This window comes from Alligator mississippiensis, chromosome 1 (genome assembly GCF_030867095.1).
Source record: "Alligator mississippiensis isolate rAllMis1 chromosome 1, rAllMis1, whole genome shotgun sequence".
Lineage (NCBI taxonomy): Eukaryota > Metazoa > Chordata > Crocodylia > Alligatoridae > Alligator > Alligator mississippiensis.
The window spans coordinates 320,848,227-320,874,065 of record NC_081824.1 but is presented as its reverse complement, the minus strand read 5'-3'; the positions used below and the strand labels follow the sequence as shown (position 1 = coordinate 320,874,065).

The window sequence follows — 25,839 nt, the reverse complement described above, 5'->3', positions numbered from 1 at the left end:
AATTCTTCTCTGTGAAGTAAAACTGCTGTGATTAGCTAAATGAACACTTGGGAGAAATGGTGACATTATGGTGACAGTCTATGCTGAATTTTCAAAATATATTTACATTTATTTGGGAATACTTGCCATTGCTAAGTGTCTTCCTAATTGAATAGTTCTGTTAACTTAGGGAGTGCTGCATTTTACTGTTTGCAGCAAGGTTCAAATTGTTGATGGAATTTCGGAGAGACGAAGTACTATTTTCCAGAAATCTGCAAGCTTCCTCAATGTCTTTTAAGTAAATCTTGTTAATTGTGACTTATCTATATCATTCACTTTTAAAACCACTTTTAATACAAAATGTGAATAGGTAATAAAATATTCTCTAAAAGAAATGTGAATGTCTTCCCTCTTTTATGCACCTCTGTGCAGTGGAACAATTATTTTATTGGCATCAACCATCACTCAAAACAGGATATCTACATTTTGCTTCTTGTAATTATACAAGTTTTAAAACAAGCTGAAGTTTTCTGTTACATATCAAAATTCCTTAATCTAAACTCTAGAAAGTACCCATGCTGCTGTCTTAGGGTATATTTGCACTTTAAACTTGGGGATCATCTAATATAGATACATAAAATCTGCTGCAATAACTTAACTACTGTTGCATTGTAATCCTGAGATAAGGCACTTTGCTGCTTATCTTAGTGACCACCCAGCACACCAGTTTTGAAATTGGTGTTTGGCCTCTGGTCAACTGTCCCATGACATATCGCTCTGCTGCTGGGCAGTGGAATTCTGGGACTGAGGGGGAAACTAAGCAATTCCCTTGATTCATCTGATTTTATAACCTTGGCTGTTGTGAGCCAACCAGTTCCATTTTCACAGCTGTATCAAGGAGGTGGAGCACATTTGCAAGTGCTGTGATTACTGGTAGAGCTACAACTGAGGCACTTACTGTGGGGGTGTACACTGTTACCAAGAAGGTGGTGTTTCTCCTCTTCCCTTCCACATGGGAAGAGTTGGCAATACTTACATAGGCAGTCAGTAATGTTTACATATTTGGGGTTCCCAAACTCAGACCCACACCCTGCAGGTGCACACATGAGGTCCCAGACTTCATCATCAGAAAGGGCTATATCTCCATGGTTTATCAAGGCCTTATGGATTATTACTATGCCAGTACTTATGTAGGGTGGCCTGCAAATGTCAATCACCAATGTTACTGGGCTGTTATACACTGTTTTTTGCCATAAATGCTTGCTCTCATGGTCACTATAGACCAGCGATTCCCAGCCTGAAGCATGTCTCAATTTTTTTCAGTGCCGTTAGATATTAGAACAGAAAGGGTGGTGGGATTTTCCAGTGTTCTCTGTTGGTTAAACAGTTCCTACTCAAGTCTGGCTTTGCAGTGTTAGGATAACACTTGTATGTAATTGTCATGCTATTGTGTTAACATTTTTGACAGTGTAGTTAAAGATGCAAGTGCATGCCCATCATAATATAACTGAAAGTGTTGAACTAAGCAGTTTTGAAAATAGCACCCAAAATGCTGTGGTCAGCTTCCTCCTTTATCACTTAAAATTGTAAAGCATGTTTTGGAAACTGACTTCATACTTAACTACTTATATTGTTCAGTTTATATTTTATTAAATTGTCGCCTTACTCTTACGTGCCAGGTGCTGTAAATATGCTACCTCCCTGGGACTGGTATGCAAAATTTTATCCTGTTTTATTTCTTTCTCTTCTCGTACATGCTTTTAGATTATGTTTCTGTGAGCGTTGAGGATGATGTTGAAGCTGTGATAATTGAAAATTCTGAAATGGAAGATGCAGAAAATGAACTGTCTACGCAAAACTGCTTGTCTGTGGACCAAAATTCTCAAGTTAACAGTGATGATCGCTACATGACTCAGCTTGCATATGGTAATTAAAATTAATTTCTTCTGCCCTGAAAGTTAATGTCCACAGTCTTCTTCTAACAGCATGTGGTTAATGATTACTGTATCTTTACCCCTGTTATATGCCCCATTCCTTTTTCTGAGCTCTGTGTGTCCTGTTTTTTTTAAGATCTATACATGGTGGTAATTTATAGTTTGACTGATTTGGCATAAATGATCCCAGAAAAAAATTGGCTACTGAGTAGAGAGCGCCTTAACTAAAATGCTTGGGATAATTTATTGGGAACAATGAGGGGATAATGAAAATTTTAGTATATGATTCCTTTAAGCTGGTGCATTGTCAGGTATATATAGCTTTGCCTGTTATGAACTCTGGACCGGGGAAGAACTGAGTTGTAGTCTTTCAAAGATTTTGCTTGCTTACTCTTAGATATAATATGCTTATAATGATTGTGGGTGGTGTGTATAAGTGGTTACCTTTGTTGGGTGTGTCCATCAAAATATTTTAAAAAGCAAAATACCTGCTTTACTTGGGAAATGGACAAAGAAAAAGTGTGCTAAACATTCCTAAACATTAATATCTATAGCAATTCTTGTTGGATTGTTCTTCAGATCCGAGCCAGTTACTAGGTTTTACGACACTCATGAAATTTGAACAACTTATTCTTTGCTTGATAGTAAAGTTTACTTTTGTTTTTGTACAATTTCTATATTTTTTTTTTATTCTGTTTCCTATCTCTGTCACAAACCTGTCCATGGGGTGCCCCCAGAGCCCCAAGTTTCTCCCTGTTGTTCTGCTGTTTGTCCCAAGGAACAGGCCAAGGTTTACCCTGGGGCAACTCTTTATCCCTACAAGCTTCAGCTTCACTGCCTGTATATTGGACCCCACAGCAGGGCTGCACAAAATTTCACCGGCTGTTTCGTTTCAACGCTGTTTTGACTCATTTCGAGCCTCAAAACAGCAAAATCGAAACAAAACGAAGGGCTGCCATGAAATGAAATGAGGCCAGTTGAAACGTTTCAAAAGTTTCTAAATGTTTGAAGCTGAAGCTGGGTTTGCTTTTAGGGAAACAGAAAGTAAGGAGAGGGAGGGGGAAGAAAGAAAAGGACTGCTCTCATATTGACTGGGACGGTTTGGCTGCCTGAGATGCTGCTGGTGCTACTGTGCTGCTTACTAAATTATCACCTGTTGTCACTTAAAGTGGTAGACCACTCTAATCTGGCTACAATTTTGCCCCTCCCAGAGTCATTACTATTTTCAGAGATCAGCCCTCCTGCTGATCCTGCCAGCCTGACTACTGGGGATCTGGACTCTTCCCAAACCTGAGATAATCCAAAATCCCTGGACTACCTACTAGATAACTCTTAAATACCTTCAAGCCAGCCCCCAGAATCAGCAGTGTATCCAAACAGTGCTCATACATCTTGGATTTTTCTAGATAATGGCCCATTTCTCTGAGATGCCTTTGTTACTGAGAAGTTGATTCTGCCATTACAAGCAGACAGTACCTTGGATGCTCCTCCCAACAATAGCCCTTCTTCCTCTGTTTGAGAATGGCAGTTGTTCTTGTCCTAGTAACACAATGGCAAGAGATGTTTAGCTGTTTTACCTACTACCTTTTCCTTAAGTATGCATCCCTCCGTTGCTTTGACTAAGCCATATCTAAAATCATAAAGATATATACAGACAGCATAACATAATCCATATAGTATTAAACGCATCAAAAATGCATAACCATAATATTATCTTTTCAATTAAACCATGCATGCCACTTCAGTAAAACAAACACAAGAAAACCTGCATAACATCCCACAAACACTGCAAAATATGGTAGGGTTTGTGACAACTTCACCCTAGTTATGTGTGTATTGTGTGCATGTTTGTTTGTTTTTTAAAATAAAGCAGAACAAACTACAAACGTACGTTCCTGTATAACCTGTATTATAGACATGGCAACCCAAGTTTCCAAATTTAACTGTTATTTCAGAACCAACTGAAGAAGTATAGTGAACATTTTGTGAGCCCAACAAAGTGGTGCATAAATAGCCTTCTTATTTTTAAATGACAGTGGAGTAAGATTTTTTTTAAAGAGTTTTGTTAAAGTAAGATTTGGCAGCTAATACCATTGGTTACCATTTCCTTCTATAAGTACTTGTTTTTCCTCATCATAACTATATAGAAGGTAACCATTTGGCCTGAAAATATTCATGCTTATTCTCTGCCATAAGCTGTTGTATTATACATACATTTTCAGCATATGTGGCTGAGCCATTTTCAAGATGGAGTTTCTATGGGGCTCAATCTATATGAACTACTACTACTTGTCATTTGGGATTATCAGTGATGTTGCTGCTGTTCTTGTTGGATGTTATTGATGTGTTCCCAGTGTTGAAGTTTCAAGAACTATGGTGTTGACAAGTTGGAGCCAGGAGATTCCAAAACCAATCTTGTCTTAAAGAATGACCACAGGCTTAGTTTGGTAGCAAAGTTTTGGCCAGAGTTATTGTCTATGAGCCAAGCCCTAACATGTTTTGGCCTAACAAATACATCAGACCAGGAATTAAGGCATTTGTACCTATGGCATGGTAGTTGGTACAACGCTACACCCACTTCCCCATGCCATTACAAAATTCCCCTGCCCCCCAATCCTCCTGTTATACAATGATCATACCAAAGTACATGTTGCATTCCATTTGTATCTTGAATGTTTCAAACCATCCTTTACTGTGGGCTTATTTCGCATTCCAACCTGGGTGTTCCTGTTCCAGGCTTATCATCCTGGTACTGCTCTATCCTACATTGTACCATCATCTTTCCCTTCCATCTCCTGGTAAAAATGCATATCCAGCTCACATGCCAAGTTTTGTTTATGTGAAAAGTTCATGCATCGGTCAGAGTTCCTGGTAAGGCCTACTCTGATCGATGCTTTAGCAAACCTTTGTGTAAGCAGCATATGTTGATCAATGCTCCAACGAGGCCTATATTACACTTAGATAAGAAAATTCATCTGCATATGCAAATACAACCACTGTGCTTACACAGATGACTCAAGAGTATCTGGCCACTCCAGACCTGTCTCTGTTTGTCCAAAATAAAATCTTAGCCTGTTCCTCTGGATGTCTAGCTATCAGATTAAGTACAACAGGAGTAAAACAAAATGATTCATTTTCCCCCCAAAAGCTTCCTCAACATCACTGGGTACAGCATCACCATTTTAGCTGTCATTTGTGCCTATATCTTGGGCATCCTTTTTGATTTGGACCTCTTTTTAGGTCTTCATGTCTCAGAGAGTTTTTCAGCATAACATTTCTAAAGCAACATTCCTCTGTGTCCACACTGCTGAAATTTATGTCCAGCTGTCATCGTTTCACATCTCAATTACTGCAACTCCTCTTCTCTTCTCTTCTCTTCTCTTCTCTTCTCTTCTCTTCTCTTCTCTTCTCTTGGCAACTAAAATTTGGCCCACCTATGTCTGTTCAGAGCACCATTAGATAATTTTCCTAGCACAGCACTTTGACCACGTTTTTTTCCTTTGGGCTCCTGCACATATTACATGCTGTTAACTTGTTAATTGTGGCGTAAATAGCAAGGGTGCTACACGTGCACACAATTTGAGGTATAATGAATGGCAAACCAGCCATAAAAATGTTCCATGTGTGTAAAACATTTTAATGGCTGGTTTGCACAGTGCCTTAAACTGAACATATGGCATGCCTGGGATTGTCCCAGGGCCAAGGCTGAAATCAGCTGATTTTTGGTCTCAACCCCAGGAATGCACTGGGATCTCATGTTAGCTTTCAACTTGCAAGTGCAGGGTGAGCCTGGGATTGTGATGCTGGATCCCCCTGCACTGGCAAGTGCAAAGGGGATAATTTAGATTTGAGCCCTGATTCCAGAACTGCACTTCCTGCCATGCATGTGTGGCGTGGCAGAAGGTACATTTGTTGGGACTGAGGCTCAGATTCCATGGCACCTTTAAATGAACATGTGCTGGGGGCAGCTTTGATCTCTGCTCCTCCCCATCTCAGTATCTTCAATGTAAGTTACACATTTTTACTTTTGGTGTCCTTCATCATCTGTCTCCACCCTGTGTGTCATCTCTCAGTTATTACTTTGGTGTTAAGACTCTCCTTCAGTTGGACTATGATGTCAGCCTCCCTTGTCCATTTGTTAGATTTTTCAAACAAGCAACTTTTGTGTTTTCTCTCATGCCGTCATGTGGAGCAGCTCCCCATAAACATTCACAAAGCTCCTTAAAATTCTCCTCTGCCTTGATGTATGCAGAAAATTTCACAATGGTTCACCTGCTCTACTGATATCGTTGCCTATCTTGCTCAGGAAGACAGTTTATTTATCTGTACTTCCCCCAATGTTGGTTTGCCTCCATCTCTGATCACTTGTCTTACGCCTAGATTGTTTTGGAGCCTGGACCATTTTTTTGTTCTGTGTTTCTACAGTGCCTAACATAATGGGAACCAGCTCTATGACTACAACTCACAGGCTCTACAGTAATGCCAGTATTTAATAATACTTACATTTTAGAAAGATAAGTAGTTCTCCTAATGTTATTTTCCCTTCACCTGTTTCTTTTTAAACTTTCTTCTTGAAAAACCTCCTGTACTTTTATGGTTTAAGGCAGGAACTTGAAATTCGGCAGGGAAAAAGTCTGAGAAGCACAGATGTACCTTTCATTATTTCCATGAAAACCGCTTAAGATTTAATGGAGTTTTGAATGGAATTGCCATTTGTACATGTTCAGTAGAGCTTGCTCTGAAGTTTCCAGAAAAATGCTTTCCTTGGGCAGTCTTAGCTCTAGCATATGGCTTTTTGAGCTCTTGGCTTTGCAGTCTTAGGATAGCACTTGTATGTAATTGTCATGCTATTGTGTTAACATTTTTGACAGCATAGTTAAAGATGCAAGTGCATGTCCATCATAATAGAACTGATTTAGGACTTAGATCTTAAGTTGTAATAGTGGAAGTAGTGGCAGAATAAAGAGGTGATGTGCTTTCTCCCTGTGTGAGAGTTGAGATTCAGTGCTGTAGCCTCTGTGTATAAGAGAGAAGAGTCTGGGTTTGTTTGGGTTTTTTTGTTTGTTCATTTGTTTTTTAATGCTTCTGTCCATCCATGTAAGTTTAAATTTGTTTCTGGACAATACAGAGTAGTTTCCCAAGCTTTGTGGAAATGGGCAAAAGTGACTTTGACACCTCACCCCCCAGTCTTGCTGCAAGTATCATTATTATTATTAAAGCAATAGCACTTAAGGATCCCAGTAAGGTCAGGGCCTAGGCACTATACAAACACAACATGAAGAAAATCTGTCCCAAACATATTCCAGTCTACGTACAAGATATGAAACAATATGTAGACTAGTGGGAAGAACCCAAGTTTACAGTGGTATGATCAAGAGGGTTTTCTTTCTAGGAAAAAATGCAGCTTAGTTGGAGAGTTTCTGTAGAATAAAATGTTACATCCAGTCTCACAAGAAGTACCCTTTACTGGGTCAGATTTTAAATCCATCTTGGCCAGTATCCTATGTCATGCAGTGGCAGAGAGTGGATGCTGCAAGAGAAAATGAACAGGGTATGACCAGGGTTTTTTCCACTGTTCCTCTCCCACTTGCAGCCTTCAGCATTTAGGATCTAGGAAGATCTGGTTTAGGTGCTGTACCCTTAAATTCCGTGCTCATTAGCTACTGATGCACTTTTCTTCCAAGAATTTGTCCAGTCCCTTTTTTTGAATCTAGCTCTGTTGTCAGCTTCCACATCATCTTGTGACAATGAGTTCCACGCTTCAATTGCATGCTGTGTGAAAATGCACTTATTTTTGTTAGCTTTAAACTTACAACCTACTAGTTTGATTTTATGACCCCTAGTTCTTGTATTGTGAGAAACAGTAAATAATACATCCCTATTTACTTTCTCTTCACCATTTAGTATTCTGTAAACCCTTTTTATCATGTCCCCCCTCAAATGACTGTTTTATATACTGAATAGGCCTAGCCTTTTAAGTTTCTCCTCATATGCAAGCCCCTCTATACCACTGTTAATTAGGGCTGTGTGAAATAGCTGTTTTGATTCAGTTTTCAATTCGGCCATTTCGGAGGACAGTAATTCGTTTCGGTGTTTCGGATCACTGTCTTGTTTCGTTTCGGCCAAATCTGTTTAGGAGATTCGTTAATTTCTTCCAAATCTGTTTTGAACAGGCTGCAAGGGAAGCTTTGTACAGACCTACCCAACCGGGGAGCAGTGGGGAGCCTCAGTGGGGAGCAGGTTGGGGATGGGGCCAGCTCATCTGGGGCAGGGCTGCTGCCCTCCATGCAGGTGAGGAGACCCCCTGGGGAGCCTTCGTGAATAGATGCGCCCCCAAGCCCATGGATCTCTGATTCCTGTCATGCTGGGTTGCTGGCCAGGGAAGCAGTGCAGAGCAAGCCTGCTGGTCCCCTTGCCACCACTGCCCACCCCATGCTGCCCCGGTAATGTGGGGCTGCATGGGGCAGGCAGTGGTGGGGTGGAGACTCCGGTGTGGCTCTCTGTTCCCTGCAGAGCCAGGTTGCGCAGCAAGGATCAGCACTGCCCTGTTACACAACTTGGTGGCAGCCTGTAAGTATATCAGGGATATACACCAGGGCTTGGGGGAGCATCTATTCACCAAGGCTCCCCAGGGGAGGATAAGAAATAATGGGCATAAACTGATTGAAGATCACTTCAGGCTAGACATAAGGAAAAGCTTCTTTACAAGCTGAGTGCCGAGGGTTTGGAACAGACTCCTCCCAGTGGTTGTACAGTCACCCACCCTGGTGATCTTCAGAAAACATCTTGATGCCCATTTTGCTGGGGTCATCTGATCCCAGCAGTCTTTCCTGCCCAAGTGCAGGGCCCAGTGATTTGTAAGTTCCTTTCCAACCCCTAACAACTATAAAACTATGAATTTCATCTGCCATTCAGTTGCCCATTCACTCAATAGTGCCACTTCTTTCCATAGTTCCTCACAGTCTGCCTTGGTCTTTACCACTTAAATAATTTGGTGTCATCTGCAAATTTGACTACCATGCTACTCACCCCCCTTTTCAAGATTATTTATGAATATGTTAAACAGCACTGGTTCTAATAGAGATCTCTGGAGGGACACCACTGTTCACTTCTTTCCATCCAGAAAACTGACCATTTATACTCATTGTTTTCTACCTTTAGGCCAATTTCTAATCTACAAAAGGACCTTCCTTGTAATCTCATGACTGTCTGACTTTATTCAGAGCCTCTGATACAAGGACCTTGTCAAAGGTTTTTTTGGAAATCCAGATATACTACGATCCACTTGCTTATTGGCACACTCAAAGAACTCTAGTAGGTGGCTGAGGCATGATTTCCCTTTGACAAAACCATGTTAATTCCTCCCCACTACGTCATGTTCATCCATATGTTTCATAGATTGATAGATTCATAGATTGTTAGGGGCTGGAAGGGACCTTGCAGATCATCAGGTCCAGCCCCCCCGGGGGCTCTAGGCAGGAAGACAGCTGGGATTAGGTGACCCCAGTGAGGTGACTGTCCAGTCTCCTCTTGAAAACCTCCAGGGTAGATGACTGCACCACCTCTGGAGGGAGTTTATTCCACAGCCTGGACACCCTGACTGTGAAGGAGTTTTTCCTGATATTGAGCCTGAAGTGGCCTTCCAGGTAGTTTGTATCCATTGGTCCTGGTCTTCCCCAGGGGTGCTGAACAATCCTTTTTTATTATTATTGTTTCTACCAGTTTTCCAGGCACAAAAGTTAGACTCACTGGTCTGCAGTTTTCTTGGTTCCCTCTAGAGCCTTTTATAAATATGGGAGTCACATTGGTCCTCTGGAACCAAAGCTGTTAGTGGTAGGTTGCCTACTACAGTTCGGAATTTGATGATTTCTGATCTGAGCTCCTTCAGCGCCTTAGGCTGAAAGCAATCAAGTCCTGGTGATTTCCTGTTGTTTAGTTTATCAATTTCTTTCACAACCTCATCTATTGAAACCTCAGTTTGGGTCAGCTCCACTGACTTGTCTCTACAGAGGAAGAGATCTGGTGAGGGAATTTGCCTAATGACTTCCACCCATAAAGACATGCAAAGAATGCATTTAGTTGCTCAGCAATGGCCCTGTTATCCTTTAGCACACCTTGAATACCATGATCATCCAAGGGCTCAGTTGTCTCCCTGGTAGATCTTTGGCTTCTAATGTACCTAAAGAAATTTTTATTGTCACCTTTTTATGTATCTAGCAAATTTCTGTTCAAATTGGAAGTTTGCCAATACAGTACTGATGTATGCAGTTGAATGTTTTTGTTGTTATGTATTTACCTACAAACAGGACTTGCATTTGAAGTGTTGAGTCCTGGAGGCAAGGACCAGGTCTTAGTTTACATTACAGGAGTGCTGTCACACTGTAATGTGGCTGTGCTACTGCAGCCAGGCCTTCTGATGTGACTTTAGATCTTCTAGAATTGGTTTTTCAGCTATACCAGCTCCTCTGAGTGACAACACCCCTCTGACAGAAGCTGCATTCTGCCAGCAGAAATGCTTCCGCACTAAGGTTTCTGGCAGTAGAATTTGGTCAGCCAAAGATAGTCTTTTGATGCCTCTAACCAACCTATTTCTACTGGCTGAACTTTACAGTGTAACAAGTCTTAGGGCCATGTCTGTCTTTGCACAGCCCAGTAGAAACAAACACACGCACCCCCTCCCCCCCAAACTAACACACAATTAGGAAAGGGAAAAATGAAAATAAAGTAAAAAAAGATAATGTGAGATTATAGCACATGGTGAAAAAACTTAAATTCTGATTTCCAATTTTTTTTCTTTAAAAGTTTGAAATAATGTCAAAGTGAAATGCAACAGTGGTAAACAAGGTAAATGAACTGGGTTTTGTGGAAGTTTTAGAAGGAAGAAAGTTTTAAATAATATTTAATTCAGTACAAATAGTAGAGGGTAAATAATTGGTGTCAGGTAATCTATGAACAAAAAATCTTAAATGGCTGTGATGTTTAAACATAAAAGACTGTGTATGTTTTCCTTGTAAAGATCTAATTCAGTGAAAGGAGCTTGTTAACATATTTTCTTATACCCGATTTTTCAGGTGGTGAAGGCTTGTCGCTACTGAGTGAACCAGTGGTGTCACAAATGAGCCATTCTGCAGGTGTGGAGAGAGATGGTCACAACCCAGAACAAGCAGACTTTGTTTACGTGCATAATAAAAGACGACGACTTGCCCCCTCTCCCTTGGGAAATAGCACAGTAAGTGTGTCCCAGCAAACACTTTTTTCTCTTTCAAGTAAATTGTACATCCCTAGATGTACCTAACAACGATGGAGTCCTGTTGAGCTGGGCACTATATGTTCATGTACTAATAGCTTGTCTGTTTAGGGAAGTAACTCAAAATAACGGTTCTAAAATTAGTTTTTCTGCACTTACACTGTACTAAGTGACTGTGTGCAGTTTAGGTTGGTCCCCTTTGACTTTAACATGAAATAAGGGCTTGCCTATGTGGGAACACTCAGGAAAGTTGACTAAAATTAGCAGAGTTAAATAGAATTTATATAATCTTGTTTAAATGCTCATATTTACTCATTTCCAATTTGATTTTCCTGTCTCTCCAGATACATAAGCCCTAAAAACAATCACATAGTTATTTGTGTGAAATAACTATTGTATTTAAACTTCACTCCCTTATTTATTTTACAGCAGCTTCATTGTATAGATAAAGCCTACTATATATAATTGTTATATATGCTCGATGATCTATTGAGGTCCCTTCCGACCCTAACATCTATGCTTTAAAATATTAACAATTGGGGTAATCTTCCAGTATCAAAACAGGGTGTTGAGTTACTTTTGAATTTTGCCAGTCTTGCAAACTACATAATTTTTTATCTGAGTAGCAAGATAAATTTAACTAATATGAAAAACACTAAACACAAAATTCATCGTTTATTGCTGGGCAAGAAAATTTTTGTCCAGACGGTGGCACTGTTGATTTTTATCTACAGGCAGTTTTCAAAGGACAAGAATACAGTATTACTTTTACTTTGTGATTACTTCCACAGCTCTACATGTAATCCTGCATCTACTGCTTTACTTGAAATGGGCTTTCCACAACAGAAATCAGACCTTAGCTCTTTGTTTTTGTCTATTTAAACAACTTTTATTTAAAAATATTAAGAATATTTTGGCTTTCACTTTTCATGCATGGTTTAAAACTGTACAACCTGGTTACTTCTCCTAACTACAGTAGGTAGCGTTGTTTTTCCAAAGAAAAATAACAACACTTCATGGAGCCCTTAATTTCTACAGGAAAAGCAGCTGTTGGAGCTCTCCCACCACACCTGTGTCTGGGTTAGTAACTAGCTTGATACCTCAACTGTATAGAAACCTTCTGTATTCCAGGATCACAAGGACATGAATAGTCTAAAAGAGCTATGCAGAGCGGCACTTGCTTGAAACAGTTGTATGATTTATAAATCTATTTATTAAACTGGTACAAAAGTTTAAATAGTTATTTTGTGTGATAGACTCTTAAATTGATAGGAGCCTTGTTTTATATGTTTGTACAGTGCTTAGTACATTGCAGCTTTGGCCTCTAGGTACTACCAAACAGCTATTTTGATTATATTTATCATTCAGATGTATTGGTAGGATTTTAAACTATACCAAAATACGATTCTCCTAGACCAGAACGTATGTTTATAATATGTTTGTACTGGATTTAACAAGGGTTATAGACAGGCATACTTTCATCGGTATCAAAGGATATCAGTAGAGCTGTTGTGACATAACTCATACATCTGCATGAGTGTGTAGCAATAGAAGCGTGACACAACCATTTCACCTTTGCCCCTCAAAGAATCAAGAGTTAAAGTTGGAGTGATTTAGCTAACATTGCTACATGCAGATGCTGAATTGTAACAGGTGCTGTGGACTTCTAGCCACTGTCTCCCTTTTAAAGGCTAAAATGTATGCTTGTTCACACCCTAATTTGATTAAAAACTAATATAAATGTAACCAATTTACTTATGGTTATTTAAGGCACTAGTAGGAAAAGATGTTTAGTTTTAGGGGTTTTTTTACCATGGACAATAGATTTAAATTAAATGTGTTTTAAAATATTTTAATTGAAAATGTTCCTGTAATAGTGCCTTGTTAGTATTGTGTTACTATGTGATAATCTGAAAGTGATATTAAATAGGAACTGTCTCAAATTGAAATTGACTAGTCCATCTATTTGTTTGTAGGTGAAATGAATGCAAAGAGTAAATAAATATTTTATTTTAATATATGAAAGGTGATGTGGATTTTGTTTAACTTCTTAATTTTAATGTAATGTTGTTAATAAAATATAGAAAGATATATATGTCTCTTTTTTTTAAATATTCACAATCCCTGTAAAGGAAAACTGTTGTTCTCGTGTACATGTCTAAATTGTTGATTAATAATAGAACAGATGCATTTGACTGAATCTGCAGTGACTTGCATCGTTGATGTGTTGGGTCAGTACTTTGGATTCCTGAAAGATGTACAGTTTAGCTGGACTGCTTTGTGCCCTGCCATTTGTTGCTGCTTTTTATTTTAATGTTCCTTAATATTTTTCCCCAGATAAGAGCCAGGGAAGCAGAATATGAAGATGGCGGAAGTGTCATTTATGAATATGAACCAGATTATGAATGTGTAAGTCATTTTTTATAGGCTGTTTGACAGACTTAAAAATTGCTGCCTTATAGGGGAAGGTCCTAAGGCTGGTGTTTTCTCTTTGTATGTTGCTTGTTACACAAAAAACATGATTTCAAGTTTTAATTTAGTTGGGGGTTTTTTGTTTGTTTGTTATATATGAAACAGGGAAGTATTGTGTCTGAAGCTTCCTACGCAAGAGATCAGCAGAAAACCCTTATGGATGTCCTCAACTGTTGTCAGGTATCATGTTTTCTTCCTTTAATTAATTTATAAACTTCCCTGAAACATGAGATGAAATTATGATTACGAAGCTCTCCCTGATATATGTCATGATAGCATTAATTTGTAACTTCACAACATTCAGTTTTGCACTTCATTTCACTTAGCCACAATACTTTGATTTATTTTTGCTCAAATAACTTGAACGTGCCATTTAAAATTCAATACTAAGGCACATATAATGCATAGTTGATTGATTTACTATGAAGGACCACAAGGTAATGGGTAATATTTGGCTACCATATGTATGTATAGCTTTTGAAAGTATCTGATAGTCACTCTTACAATATTACCTCACTCATAATTCTGTTATTTATGTTGTATTGGAGAATCAGTATTATTTTCTGTATCAGTAATATATAAACTGAGTAAATGTACCACCAAAAATTAAATATATCCCTTCCTCACATAGGTGAGCATTAGTGAGACTAAACTTGCAAGTAGAGACTTCTCCTTTTTCAGTGACTGTTGATTTAGTATTAGTTAAAGTCTTTTATGCCTAATCATATGTCCAGGGTTTCAGAGCTCATCATACAATTCTTTTAACACCAAATTAAGGTTTTAAAGCACCTTATTATGCTGAGGTATTTCAAAGTTCTTTTCTGTCTTGTTTTTTCTAGGATATATATTACCAAATATACATTACAGGTATCGCACAATTAACTGGTTAATTGCACAATTACCCAGAGACCTGCTACACATACAAAATAGCTATCACATGATAAAAAGCTCCAACCAGCTATAAAATAAGACCTCGAAAATGTGTCCTGACTTTATAGCTATTGTGCAAATTTGCTATTGAGTTTTAATTTGCATGTGTAGCAGGGTCTTCCCTGCAGCAGGGAGCCTATCAACTGACAGGGCTCCCAGCCACATGGGTGCATGCGACTCCCAAGGCCATGGACATCATGGCTGCTGTGACTCCCAAGGCTCAGGGGGTGCATGAAACCCCTACGCCCACACTGGGCTCTTGGTCCTGGCTGAGTCTCATGCATAGCTGGGACAGAGAATCCCGCAGCTGACAGGGCTTTGTATCCTAGCTGTGCATGGCCCCAATGGCTGGGAGCCCCCTTTCCTCTATCGGCAAAGGAGGCTTCCACCATGGGTGCCTGCTTTCTGTCAGTGCAGGGGAGCCCAGGATCAGGCTCCTCCTACACTGTCAATAAGACACAATTTGATCTAGCAGCTGTTCCCCCCCATTGCACCAATTTTTCAGTTATAGAACGTAATTATTGAAGGCTTGTGTTAAATTTGCTTTCCTCCTACTGCTACAGCAAGAAAAATAAATTTGAAATCATAACATCTCCCATGCATTGTATTAGTCTAAGGCCAAAAGACTCATGGTTTACCACATAGTTCACTGGGCAGGGCCCCACCAGAGTCCACAGAATTTCGATCCATAGCGAGCCATGGCATCGCATACCCAGAATCCCTCTGTCAGCCCCTCTCTCAGCATGGAGCATATGATTAGTATGGCCCTGCCCTCCACTGTGACCCCACAGTTTAGCACTGCTCAGCATGTGTATATACTCCTGATACCCCCTCAGAAAGGCCATGTCAAGATGAGCGTGGGCATGTGGTATGTGGTGCTGCAGAGCCATCTGCAACACCATGCACCACACATGCAGGCATTCCCTGCGCTGCTACCTTGCAGCATGGGGGAGTTTTTTGATCCTGGGTTCAAAAAACCCCATGTCAAAAAAAAAAAAAAAAAGCAGGCTAGTGCAAGTGGTGGCAGCACGTGCTGCCCAAAACCAGAGTCTGGCCAGCTGGAGTCATACTCCAGCTGTCATCCAGGCTCCCTGCCACAGCTGCTGCCCCATGAGGCTCCCAGGACCCCAGGTAAGGCTGCTGTGGCCAGCCCAGCGCTCCCACATGGGGGAGCCTACCACGCACTGAGCACATATGGCTCAGGTGTTTTCTGGGCACAAATAGCAATGGCTCAAGGTGTGCCACTGCTGCTTGCCCCTGGGGAAATAAACGTCCATGCTCGTCTGGACACACCAAAAGGATCCATATGCTAATTAGGAAATAGGTGTTCTTGTCACGAGTCCTAGGAACCTCCGACAATTTATGTGAAGATGAGGTGCAGAGCAATCTGGTCTTGCTTCACGTTGTGGAGGGCGGTGCCACACTAATCATATGTACTGGGTTGAGAGAGGGGCCAACAGAGGAATTCTGGATATGCAATGTACTGGCTCACTGTGCCTCAAAAAAGAGTCAGCAGTGAGGGAGAGTGCACTTCGTGGACACAACCATCTATCTTATTCAGCTGGACTGCAGTAACTTATTCCTGTGCTAGGTTCTCATCAGCAACTTGGCTTTTTGTCTAAGATCAAATGTAGCACTTTTGTCACCAAGGAGAGGGTTTCAGGGATGTTGGCCCTCCCGGTGCCAGCTTGTTATTGTAGTACCTTCACATCTGAAGTACCGTGTTCAGTTTTGGACCCCCCCACTACAGATAGCACTTGGACAAATTGAAGAGAATCCAGTGGAGGGCAACAAAAATGGTGAGGGAGCTGGAGAACATGACTTAGAAGGAGAGGCTGAAGGGAATGGGCTTACTTAGTCTGGAGAAGAGGAGACTGTGAGGGGATTTAATAGCAGCCTTCAACTACATGAAGGGAGGTTCCAAAGAGGGTGGAGCTAGGCTGTTCTCAGCGGTGGCACATGACAGAACAAGGAGCAATGAATGGTCTCAAGTTGTAGAAAGGGAAGTTTAAGTTAGATATTAGGAAGAATTTTCTCACTATGGGCGCTTGGTCCCACCATCATGTGTATGCTGCAGAGGGAAGAAGGCCAGGACCCCCACAACTCAGCACCTGTCAGCAGCTGACCTCCCAGCTATGGGAGAAGTGGGCAGGCTCTGTGAGGACAAAAAAAAAATATGATTGAGCCCCACGCCACTTTATTTTTTTTCCAGCAAAGCCTGCTGGGGTGGAGGGTGAGCTGCTGGCAGGCCATCACCGTTCCATAATAGTGACGGAAGTCCCTAAATTGAAATGGTGGGTCACAATTACAACCCATCGTTTCAGTTTAGGGAAACTAAGCCCCCCTCATGTGTACAAATGCCCCAAGAGGGTAGTAAAACAGTGGAACATGTTACCCAGAGAGGTGGTGGAATCTCCATTCTTGGAGGTTTTCAAGACCTGGCTGGACAAAGCCTTGGCTGGGATGATCTAGTTGGGGATGGTGCTGCTTTGAGCAGGAGGTTGGACTAGATGACTTCCTGAGGTCCCTTCCAACCCTAATTTTCTATGATTTTATGATTCCAGGTCCAGTGCCAGTTCCCTATGGAGGGAGCATCCATAACCCAAACCCAACACCTATTATTTTTAAGGGTCATAAAAAGTAGAGGGGGAAAAAGGTTCCCATCAGCATATTTGCCCAGTGTGGGCCACGTGTTTTACAGTCATGCTCAGTGTTGGCAGTATTTAAACAACTTCATAGTTGTTTTTCATTGCTGAGCACATGCTGTTTTTGGCAACAATTTAATGATAGTATATTTGATGAGATTTCCTTGTATGCATTTATCAGTTGAGGGTTTTTTTTCCCATGCTAATGGGGATGGGGGGGAGGACCTCATCTTGGAGTTGAGTAAATACCGTAATATAACAATGAATATTGAGACCAGTCAGCTTTTCAACTCAATTTTGATTTTTCTGGCTTTTGTCTGCAAATATTCATGGTCTTTGTGATATGGTGTCTTTAAATCCTTCTTATCTGTTTCTGGAAGTAGTGCAAAGCCAGTTTTTAATCTCTTGAGAGAGATAAATTGCTGAGCTTGAAAGAAGACTGAAGATCAGCCAGAATGTCTTGGGCATTTTTAGTGAAATAAGTGGTTTTCAAATTCTGTTTGTTTGTGCTTTATCTCTTGAATTTAATAAATGAAAGTGCAATTGACTTCAATGCTATATTCATTTTCAGGCTTGGAGCTGAAATGATTACCCTGTAGATCACTTATGCTCTTAACATTTTACTTCAGGGCTTATATTCGTTCAAGTGTATTTCTCCTTAACTAGTGTAAAATCAATGCCTTATGAGCAATTTCTCAGCATCTTAGCCACATGTTTGAAAACAACTGTATATGTTTGTTTAAATGCAGTGTAAGACTTCAAGTAATATATTTACTTGCATATGATATACAGATTTTCCCAAAAAATAGTTCTCCAAAACTGGGGTGAGTATCTTAAGTGAAGAAGCTGATTTTTTGCTATAATAGAGGCAGGGTGAAATACAGCAAGCAGACCCTGGGTGTGTCTACAAGTGCATTTGATGTGGGGCCAGTTTACCTGTGAGTAAACTACTTGCAAGTAAATGCTTCTGGGCAGGCATCTACATGGCATCTACACATGCAGGGCGTGGGAGCAGATTTTCTGCTCCCAACAGCAAACTGCTCCCTCTTTCTGGGGCCCTGCAAAGGGTCCCTCCTGCCACCAGGAGGAGCTGGAAGCTCTAGCTGCAGCTGCTGTGACCAGAGGCCATCTTTAAAAGGCAGCCCTGCTCCCTCACCAGGTGCCTATCTAGCCAGGAGTAGCTTGCACGACATGGGAGCATAATGCGGCAGCTCTCGTGCCACAGCCTCTGTGTCCCTGTACCATGGCTGCTCCAGTGCCTGCCCTTGGCAGTAACAGCCAGCACCCCAGGCTCCTGCTGGCCATAATGCTAGCCTGCTAGCACTCCTGCAAGCTCACAGTGGTCCAGGCCCTGCCAGCTTCCCCACACACAAAACCCACCGACCATGTTCCAAGATTCCACCGCTGTGGTAACCCTCCCACACCCTGGGCCTCCAGCCCTGCCACTTCTGGGCTTGCCATGCCATGCCAGCCAGCACTGGTGGCTGTACATCATCCAGCACACCTGGGACGATGAGCAGTAGCTGGAGCCGTTTTGCATGACAAAGGCCACGTTCTGGGACTTCCTGGAGCAGCTCCACCCCTACCTGGAGTGGCAGGACACCAGCATACAGCTGCCCCTCCCTGCAGACACCCGGCTGGCCATAGCCATGCTGGAGCTGACTACACCCACCAACCTCCACTATGTGGGCCACCTCTTTGGTGTGGGCAAGGCCACGGGGTGAGGGGGTGGCATCCTGCAGATATGCGATGCCCTCCAGGACATACTGAGGCACACCATGCTCCACATACACAACCCCCACAGAGGTGGTGGCAGGGTTCTGTGCCCTGGGCTTCCCCTATAGTATCAGAGCCCTGGACGGGACCCATATCCCCGTCACCTACGTACCCCACGGCAACCACCCCTATTACAGGCAGAGGGGCTTTCACTCCGTTGTGCTCCAGGCCATCGTCGACCACTGCAGTGCCTTCACCAATGTGAGTGCTGGCTGGACGGGCAGTGCACACGACGCCTGCATTTTTCAAAACTCCCTCCTGCCAGCTGTGGTGCAGATCAGCTGCTTCGCACTGGGGGTTCTGGACCTGTAGCTGGGCCCCATGGTTGTCCTGCCCCTCCTCATTAGGGATGCCACCCACCCATCCTCCCTTGGCTCATGCAGCCCTACACTGGCCAGCTGGACCTCCACTAGGCCCACTTCAATTGGTGCCTGGGCTGGACCTCCAGTCACCTCAAGGGTCTCTGGTGCACCCTCATTGCCCGCCTCAAGTTTGCCAGGGACAACATCCCCTGAGTCGTCATCATCACAGCCTGTGTGCTGCATAACATCTGTGAGACCCAGGGAATGCTCTTTCGCGAGATCTGGACACAGGAGGCATGGCTGGTGGAGGACACCTAGCAGCAGGAGCACTAGTTGTGGTGGCAACAACAGCAGCACCCCCTCCCCCACCACTGAGGCCCCAGGCAAGCTGCACACCCATCATCCCTGGGGGCCACGGCACGGGTGCAAGAGGCACTGGCCAACTACCTCCTCCTGCACTCCCTGCTGTAGTCAGCCTGGACAGCTGCCTACAGGCCACACCACCTTTCCCCAGTGCCGTGCTCACTGCAGACAGTTCTTAGAAAATACTTTATTGTCCTCATAGCAAACAGACCTCCCCTCCTCAACACCAGAGCACCTCCACCACCCATCTCACCTACCAATAATAAAACACCTCCCCCATGCAGACTTTACAATGTGGTGTGTCCGTGTGCCCTCCTGGGGTGGGTGGCCATGGAATGGGGTGCTTAGGGGGCGGAGCCCAGGGACAAGCAGCCAGTACCATGGCCTCTGACTGCTCTTCCATGGGTGCACCCGCTGCAGAGTCTGACAGACGGGGGCTCACCCAGGGACAACGGTGGCTGTTGGTCCCCTGGTGTGGGTGGCTTCTCCTCTGGCAGCCCATGGCCAGGTCCATCAGGGCTGGTGCATGGTCCTGGCCCTGCTGCAGGCAGCTCCTGCTCCACCCCCACATGGAGCCAGGGCAAGCAGCATGGCCTGACGGTCACCAGGCGGGGGGCTCGGGTAAGGGCTCCTGCCTGATGAAAGTGGCACTGGGCCTCCGCCCAGGCCCACGAGGAGGGCTGCTGTTGCACAGTGGATGGCAGCCAGGAGGCAGGCAGGGCTAGGGTAGGGCTGTGGGTGGTACAAAAGTGACTGCCATGGCCAAGACAGTATCCAGCATGCAGCAGTCCTCCTCTGTGGCCTGCACTACCCTGGCCATGACTGTACCATGCTCCCGCAGGGCCACCATGCGCTCATGCTCCAGGGCCAGGAGCTGTGCCCTGAACTCCCAGTCCACCCAGTTCCAAGCATCCTCACAGGCAGCATTATCCACCTGCCACCTGTCCTGCTGGGCAATGTTATCTGCCCACCGTGTCCACATGTCTGCCTGCCAGTCAGTCATGGCCATCACCAGCCGGCTCAGGAGGAGAGTCTGATCCTGAGTCCTCTTCCTGTGGAGCTGGTGCATCCCCGGGGCCCTGGCTGTAGGTGCTGGTGACCTTGAGGCCTCATCCTGGCTGCCAAGGGCAGCCTCTCCTCCACGTACAGCTGCAGGGCCTGCAGAGGCACAAGAAAGAAGCTGTTTATTAGAGTTAACAACATTTCTGAGATAAGATACTTTGTACCAGGAGCCGTGCAGTGCCTAGCCTCAGATTGGGGGTTGGGTGAGCACTGGTGCCTAGGGACCATGGTAAATCAGCCAGGCAGGCCCAGGCAGTTGCTGGCTGAGACCCCCTCCCTGCTTGCTCCCTTGGGTCTGCCCCCTTGCCCCAGGGCTAGCCCCTGCCTGCACCATCGCTGCACCCCAAGCACGTCCCACTTCACGTGTCCTGGGTACTGCACAATGTTCTGCTTGTGCAGACCAAGGGGAACCCAACCCACAATGCCCTGCTGCTGCTGCTTGCCATGATGCCCTGGGCACACCTGCACACCTGACAGGGGACACTGAGCTTTGATGGTGCAGGGGGCAAGCTCGGGCTCTCCTGCAACCTCCACCATCACCTGGAGGGCTACCTTTGGCTGTGCTACATGTCCCTGCCCCCCACTACTGAGGGGAACATTGCCGCTGGCATTGAAACGTTCCTGTGAGAGTCCTGTGCCTGCTTAGCTGCGGGGGCATGGCTTGCACAATAAAGTTTGGCATTGTCTCCCACCTCCCTGTATGCTGTAGGGGGAGAAACCAGGGGCCAGGAGAGTGTGGACAGCTTAGATGGGAAGGAGGGGCAGCGAGGAGGAGCCAGGCCAGCGCAGGGAGGGCCCTTCTTCCAATGTGGGGTTTACCGTGTGGGCAGAGCTGGCGTACCTGGAAGCTCCGGTCGGTCCTGGCTGGTAGCGATGTCGTGTGGCTCCCAGCAATGTCCTCAGGCAGTGGGGTGTTGTGTATGGGTGCCCAGCCAGGTCCCCACCCCCAGGGTGGAGCTGGTGCTGCTGGCAGTCAGCAGTGACATGGCCAGCCATGCCTTGTGTTTGGGGCTGAGGCTGCAGAGCTGTCAGGGCAGGTGCTGGCCTGGGCTCCCTTAGCTGCTGGTGGAGGATGCAGCAGGATGCTCTGCTGATGCCCCAAGGGGCTCTCCTCCAGTAACACATCACTACTGGTGCCAGACCATAGCGGAGTCTTGGGTAAGGTGCCTGTGCTGCTGTACACAATTGTGGCTGCAACCCGGGACCTAGGGCACATGAATCTCAGTCAACTGCTGCATAAAGAGCATGGACTGGTGGGCACTCCCTGACCAATGATTATGGTCAGTGATAGTGACCCACTGTGCCTGCAAGGCCTTGACCTTTATGCGGCACTGCTGCACTGACCCATCCCATGGTCCCGCATCTGGCCTGACAGCCCCTCATAGATGTGGGCACTGGAGCCCCTGCCCTGTCAAACTGCTACTGTATCTCTGCCCCACCCTGCAAACCATGAGATCACCAGTCTCCTGTGACCAGTTGGGGCCCTGGGTTGTGGCGAATGGCATTGGCAATGAGGTATCAGTGCTCCCATGCCAGCATTCTAGGCCTCTGCATAGGTGTCCCTGTGCTGCTGAGCCTGAGCAGCTGGCTGCAGTACCCAGCACAGGGGCACAGTGCAGGACTAGGAGCTGCATGGCAAGGCAAGGCGATGTTCTGCAGCACCTGCAGGCTGCAGACAGAACTGTGCCAGAAAGAAGTGAGAGTCTTGTATTTGCCCTTGCAAGGTTTGAGGTCTGGCCTTGTTGCTTTGCTGTCAAACCAGGAAGTTCCTGCTGCCTTACCATACTGGGTCTCTTGGGTTACCACACTTTCCAGATGCTGTATTTCCAGGAAGACTTATGCAGCTTGCTCTGATTCTGGAAAAATCATTTTTTCTACATTCTGCAGGATTCTACATTCCAAAAACAAGTTGTGTGTTTTATTTGGGGGGGGGGGGGGGTGGTATGTGAAAAAATATGGGTAATACATCACACAGATTCACTGATTCCATAGTGGATACAGCAGGAGGGCCAGACAGCCTTTTAGGCTCAGCAATATGCAGGAGAATGTTAAACTACCAGACCTACATCTTTCCATGAAATTAAATCTTCAAAGATAAATATACTTTTTCAAACTTGAAAATGACTGTATTGTAATTTTACCTTGAGATAAGTTGTAGTATAGTGTATTTATTCATGGATTTTCTGCAACTTTTAGACATAGGTTAAAGTAGTAATTTCAACTTAATGGGGCTCCCTTGCTTTTCTAATATTATTTTGTTTCCTTTTCCTGTGTAAATGAAAATATTCAATTTTTTATTTATTTATTGCTAGGCCATGTATGATGCCATTCAGAGATTGGATAAGAAATTTGACCTGCTCCATCGAAAGGTCTCAGAAATGCAGCATACGCGGGTGAAGTCATTGCTGTTGAAACCTGTGAGTATGATAATCTAAAATAGTTTCTTTAATCTTCTGTTATATATTAACATTTGTAAACCCTTTCCAGCCACTTCCCCTGGTTAAAAATTGTAGCCAACCAGCAAATTAAGAATCTGTTTTGGGTAGATTATTGTGTTTCATCTTTGGTTGTCGCTGCTATATCAATGTAAGTTACACCAGTGTAGGTGTCTTATGTTCACTTCCGTTCCTGAATAGTCATTTTCTCAGTGCAAACATGATATTAGCAGTTCTCCATCACCTAATGGCAAGGCACTGCAATACCTTCTACAAAGGTAACTACCCAAAGAGAGCTGATTGATATGTTACATTGTTGTCTGGAAGAGATGGTGTACAAAGCCATCATAAAATCATGTGGCTTCATGTAGTTTACTTGTACAAGTAATTTTAATTGACTTTAGATCGCAGCAACTGTGCTTACTATATTACTCTATGTGATTAGTTTGGTTGGTTGGTTGGTGGGTTTTTTTAAGAATGAACTGCATTAAATTACTTTCCTCTCTACCTTAATCCATCTCACTATTGCATATTCATTCTGATGTTAAACAGACACAGGATATTAATATTTGTAATTAATTAGCAAACTAATATTAAAAGAAAAACATCCCAGACTGTGGTTGAGAATGCTGGGAGATCTGCATAGCTGTGATCAACAGAACAATTTCTCTGATTTAAAACTGTCCAGCAGGCGTAATATCATAACAGTCCAGTATGAAAAACCATAACACTTTATGCCCAGGGCCACAAGACCAGTACACAGCCATAATTACTGTCCTGACAACCCCAGCAATGAATGGTTCAGTTACCCAAATTCAGCAGGAATGGTGAGAGCAGTCCCGCTAACCCCTCTGGGGCACTAGGACCCAATGACCTTCTCTCTGACCTGCCTTATGGCAACTTTCTCTAACATTCTTCTCAGATTAGAGGTGATCTCAAGTTATTTGAAGAACCTTTTTTATGTTGTGCTTTTTTATGATGTATAAGGGAAAAACTTCTCAGACTAAAGAAGAGTCCATCCTTTCTAGTACAGACCAGAGACTACATCTGGTAACTCCTGTATCTTGCCCAATAACCAAGCTCTATGCCGGGGGTAACTGGTGATGCCTAGATGTAAAGCCGCCCTCCTATGTATTTTATGTAGACACTCATTCTCAATATAGGCTCCAAGTGATGGAAAATATACAACTTCTTTATTTCAATACTTAATTAGCCTTATTAAAAAGATTGCATGATATCATTTTTTCATGTTGAATGCTACTGAACTGGACATTCAGCCTTTGGAACTGTAACAACTAGATCTGCTAGACAGAATCATTTTCTAGTGTTAGATCACTTCTCCCTAATTATAAACCATCATCAAGTTGTCTTGAATGTCTCTTTAATTAACAAAATATATAGCACTCTCAGGCTTTCATAGAAAAGCATGTTTTGCAGATAATAAATCTTTGCTGTCCTCTCTGGATCTTCTGTAGTTTTGCTGGAGTTCTTCTTGGATATCTTGGAGAGGAGACATACTTCCAGCTAAAAGTGATAGCATTTAAAATTCACAAAGCCATTCTTTCTCCATAATGTTAATGATTTAAAAATAAGTAGATATTACCAAAACATCTTGCTTTGACCAACAGGCCTTTCTTCTCATAACTACTGTATTTACCTGGATCCAAGCTGACTTTGAATTTAAGATAACCTCCCTAATAATTAGATTCTAGACATGGAAAATTATAAATTTGCAAATGCAAAGCTACATTCCCCCACCTGCACAGCTGTGACTTTCCACTGGAGGGCCTGTTGATAAGGGGCCTGACTAGGAGCTACAGCTGTGAGTTGCCACTGCAGGGCTGGTGAGCCAGGACAGCCTTCTATCCCTGTTCCAGGTGTGGGGTGTCAGAGAGATTGTGGGTATGGGGAGGGTGGGCAGGAACATGAAGCTGGGAGGCAGAGAGTTAATGGGATGGGGGTGGATGATGAAATGTGAGGTGATAAGGAAATGGGGTTGGGGAAAGGTTGGTGAAATGAAGGAAGTCAGCCCCTGAAGAATAAAAGAGAAAGAAAAAAAGAGGAATTTAAATAAATAAAAATAAATAAAAAGAATAAATACAAGGAATTTAAAAAGAAATAAAGAGAAAGTAAATTAAAGAAGGTCTCCTGTTTTAATAGACTGGGATTGGGAATGTGGTGTGGAGTGCTGATCATGTTTCCTGGAGTGGCTGGAAGGTGGCAGTGGTGAAAGAAGGCACTTTTTGGGGAGCTACTGTCCCTACCCCAGGGAGGAAGCCCCAGCTCATGGGGACCTGATCTGACCCCCTATCTTGTTCCCACCCCACCCCCAGAACTCCACTCCTGAACCTGCCCATGATCTGCAACCTAAATAGCTGGCATGGAATCTGCAGGCTGTTTGCATAGAGTTGCACCCCTAGGCATGGAAAGATCACATCTCCAGAGGTAGGAGGGGAGATGGCTTGGTGACAGAACTGCCCCCGGGCAGTAGAGTTCAGGGGTGGAAAGTCCTCACACAAAACAGGAGGGTGAGAAAGGGGGCACTGCATCCTGGGATGCTGGAGGACTACAACTTGGGCAGCTCATCTGTGGCGAGTGACCACACATTAACGGATCATGAATTGGGATCAGAGATAAACCTGCACTGGAGTGGCATAACCTTAAGCCACCTAAAATGGACTTAAAACTAGTTTC

General features: G+C 43.6%; 1 protein-coding gene across 2 annotated transcripts in view; it reads left to right on the top strand.

Annotated features, from left to right (window-relative positions):
* The window catches only part of BEND2 (BEN domain containing 2), a 60,940-nt gene that overhangs the window by 14,836 nt on the left and 20,265 nt on the right, over nucleotides 1-25,839 (top strand). For both annotated transcript variants that reach the window (XM_006273382.4, XM_019495124.2), the window contains exons 2-6: nucleotides 1,744-1,905; nucleotides 10,985-11,142; nucleotides 13,498-13,569; nucleotides 13,738-13,812; nucleotides 23,023-23,127. In XM_006273382.4, the coding sequence (XP_006273444.2) occupies nucleotides 1,744-1,905; nucleotides 10,985-11,142; nucleotides 13,498-13,569; nucleotides 13,738-13,812; nucleotides 23,023-23,127 (572 nt within the window). The remainder of the gene's footprint in view (nucleotides 1-1,743; nucleotides 1,906-10,984; nucleotides 11,143-13,497; nucleotides 13,570-13,737; nucleotides 13,813-23,022; nucleotides 23,128-25,839) is intronic.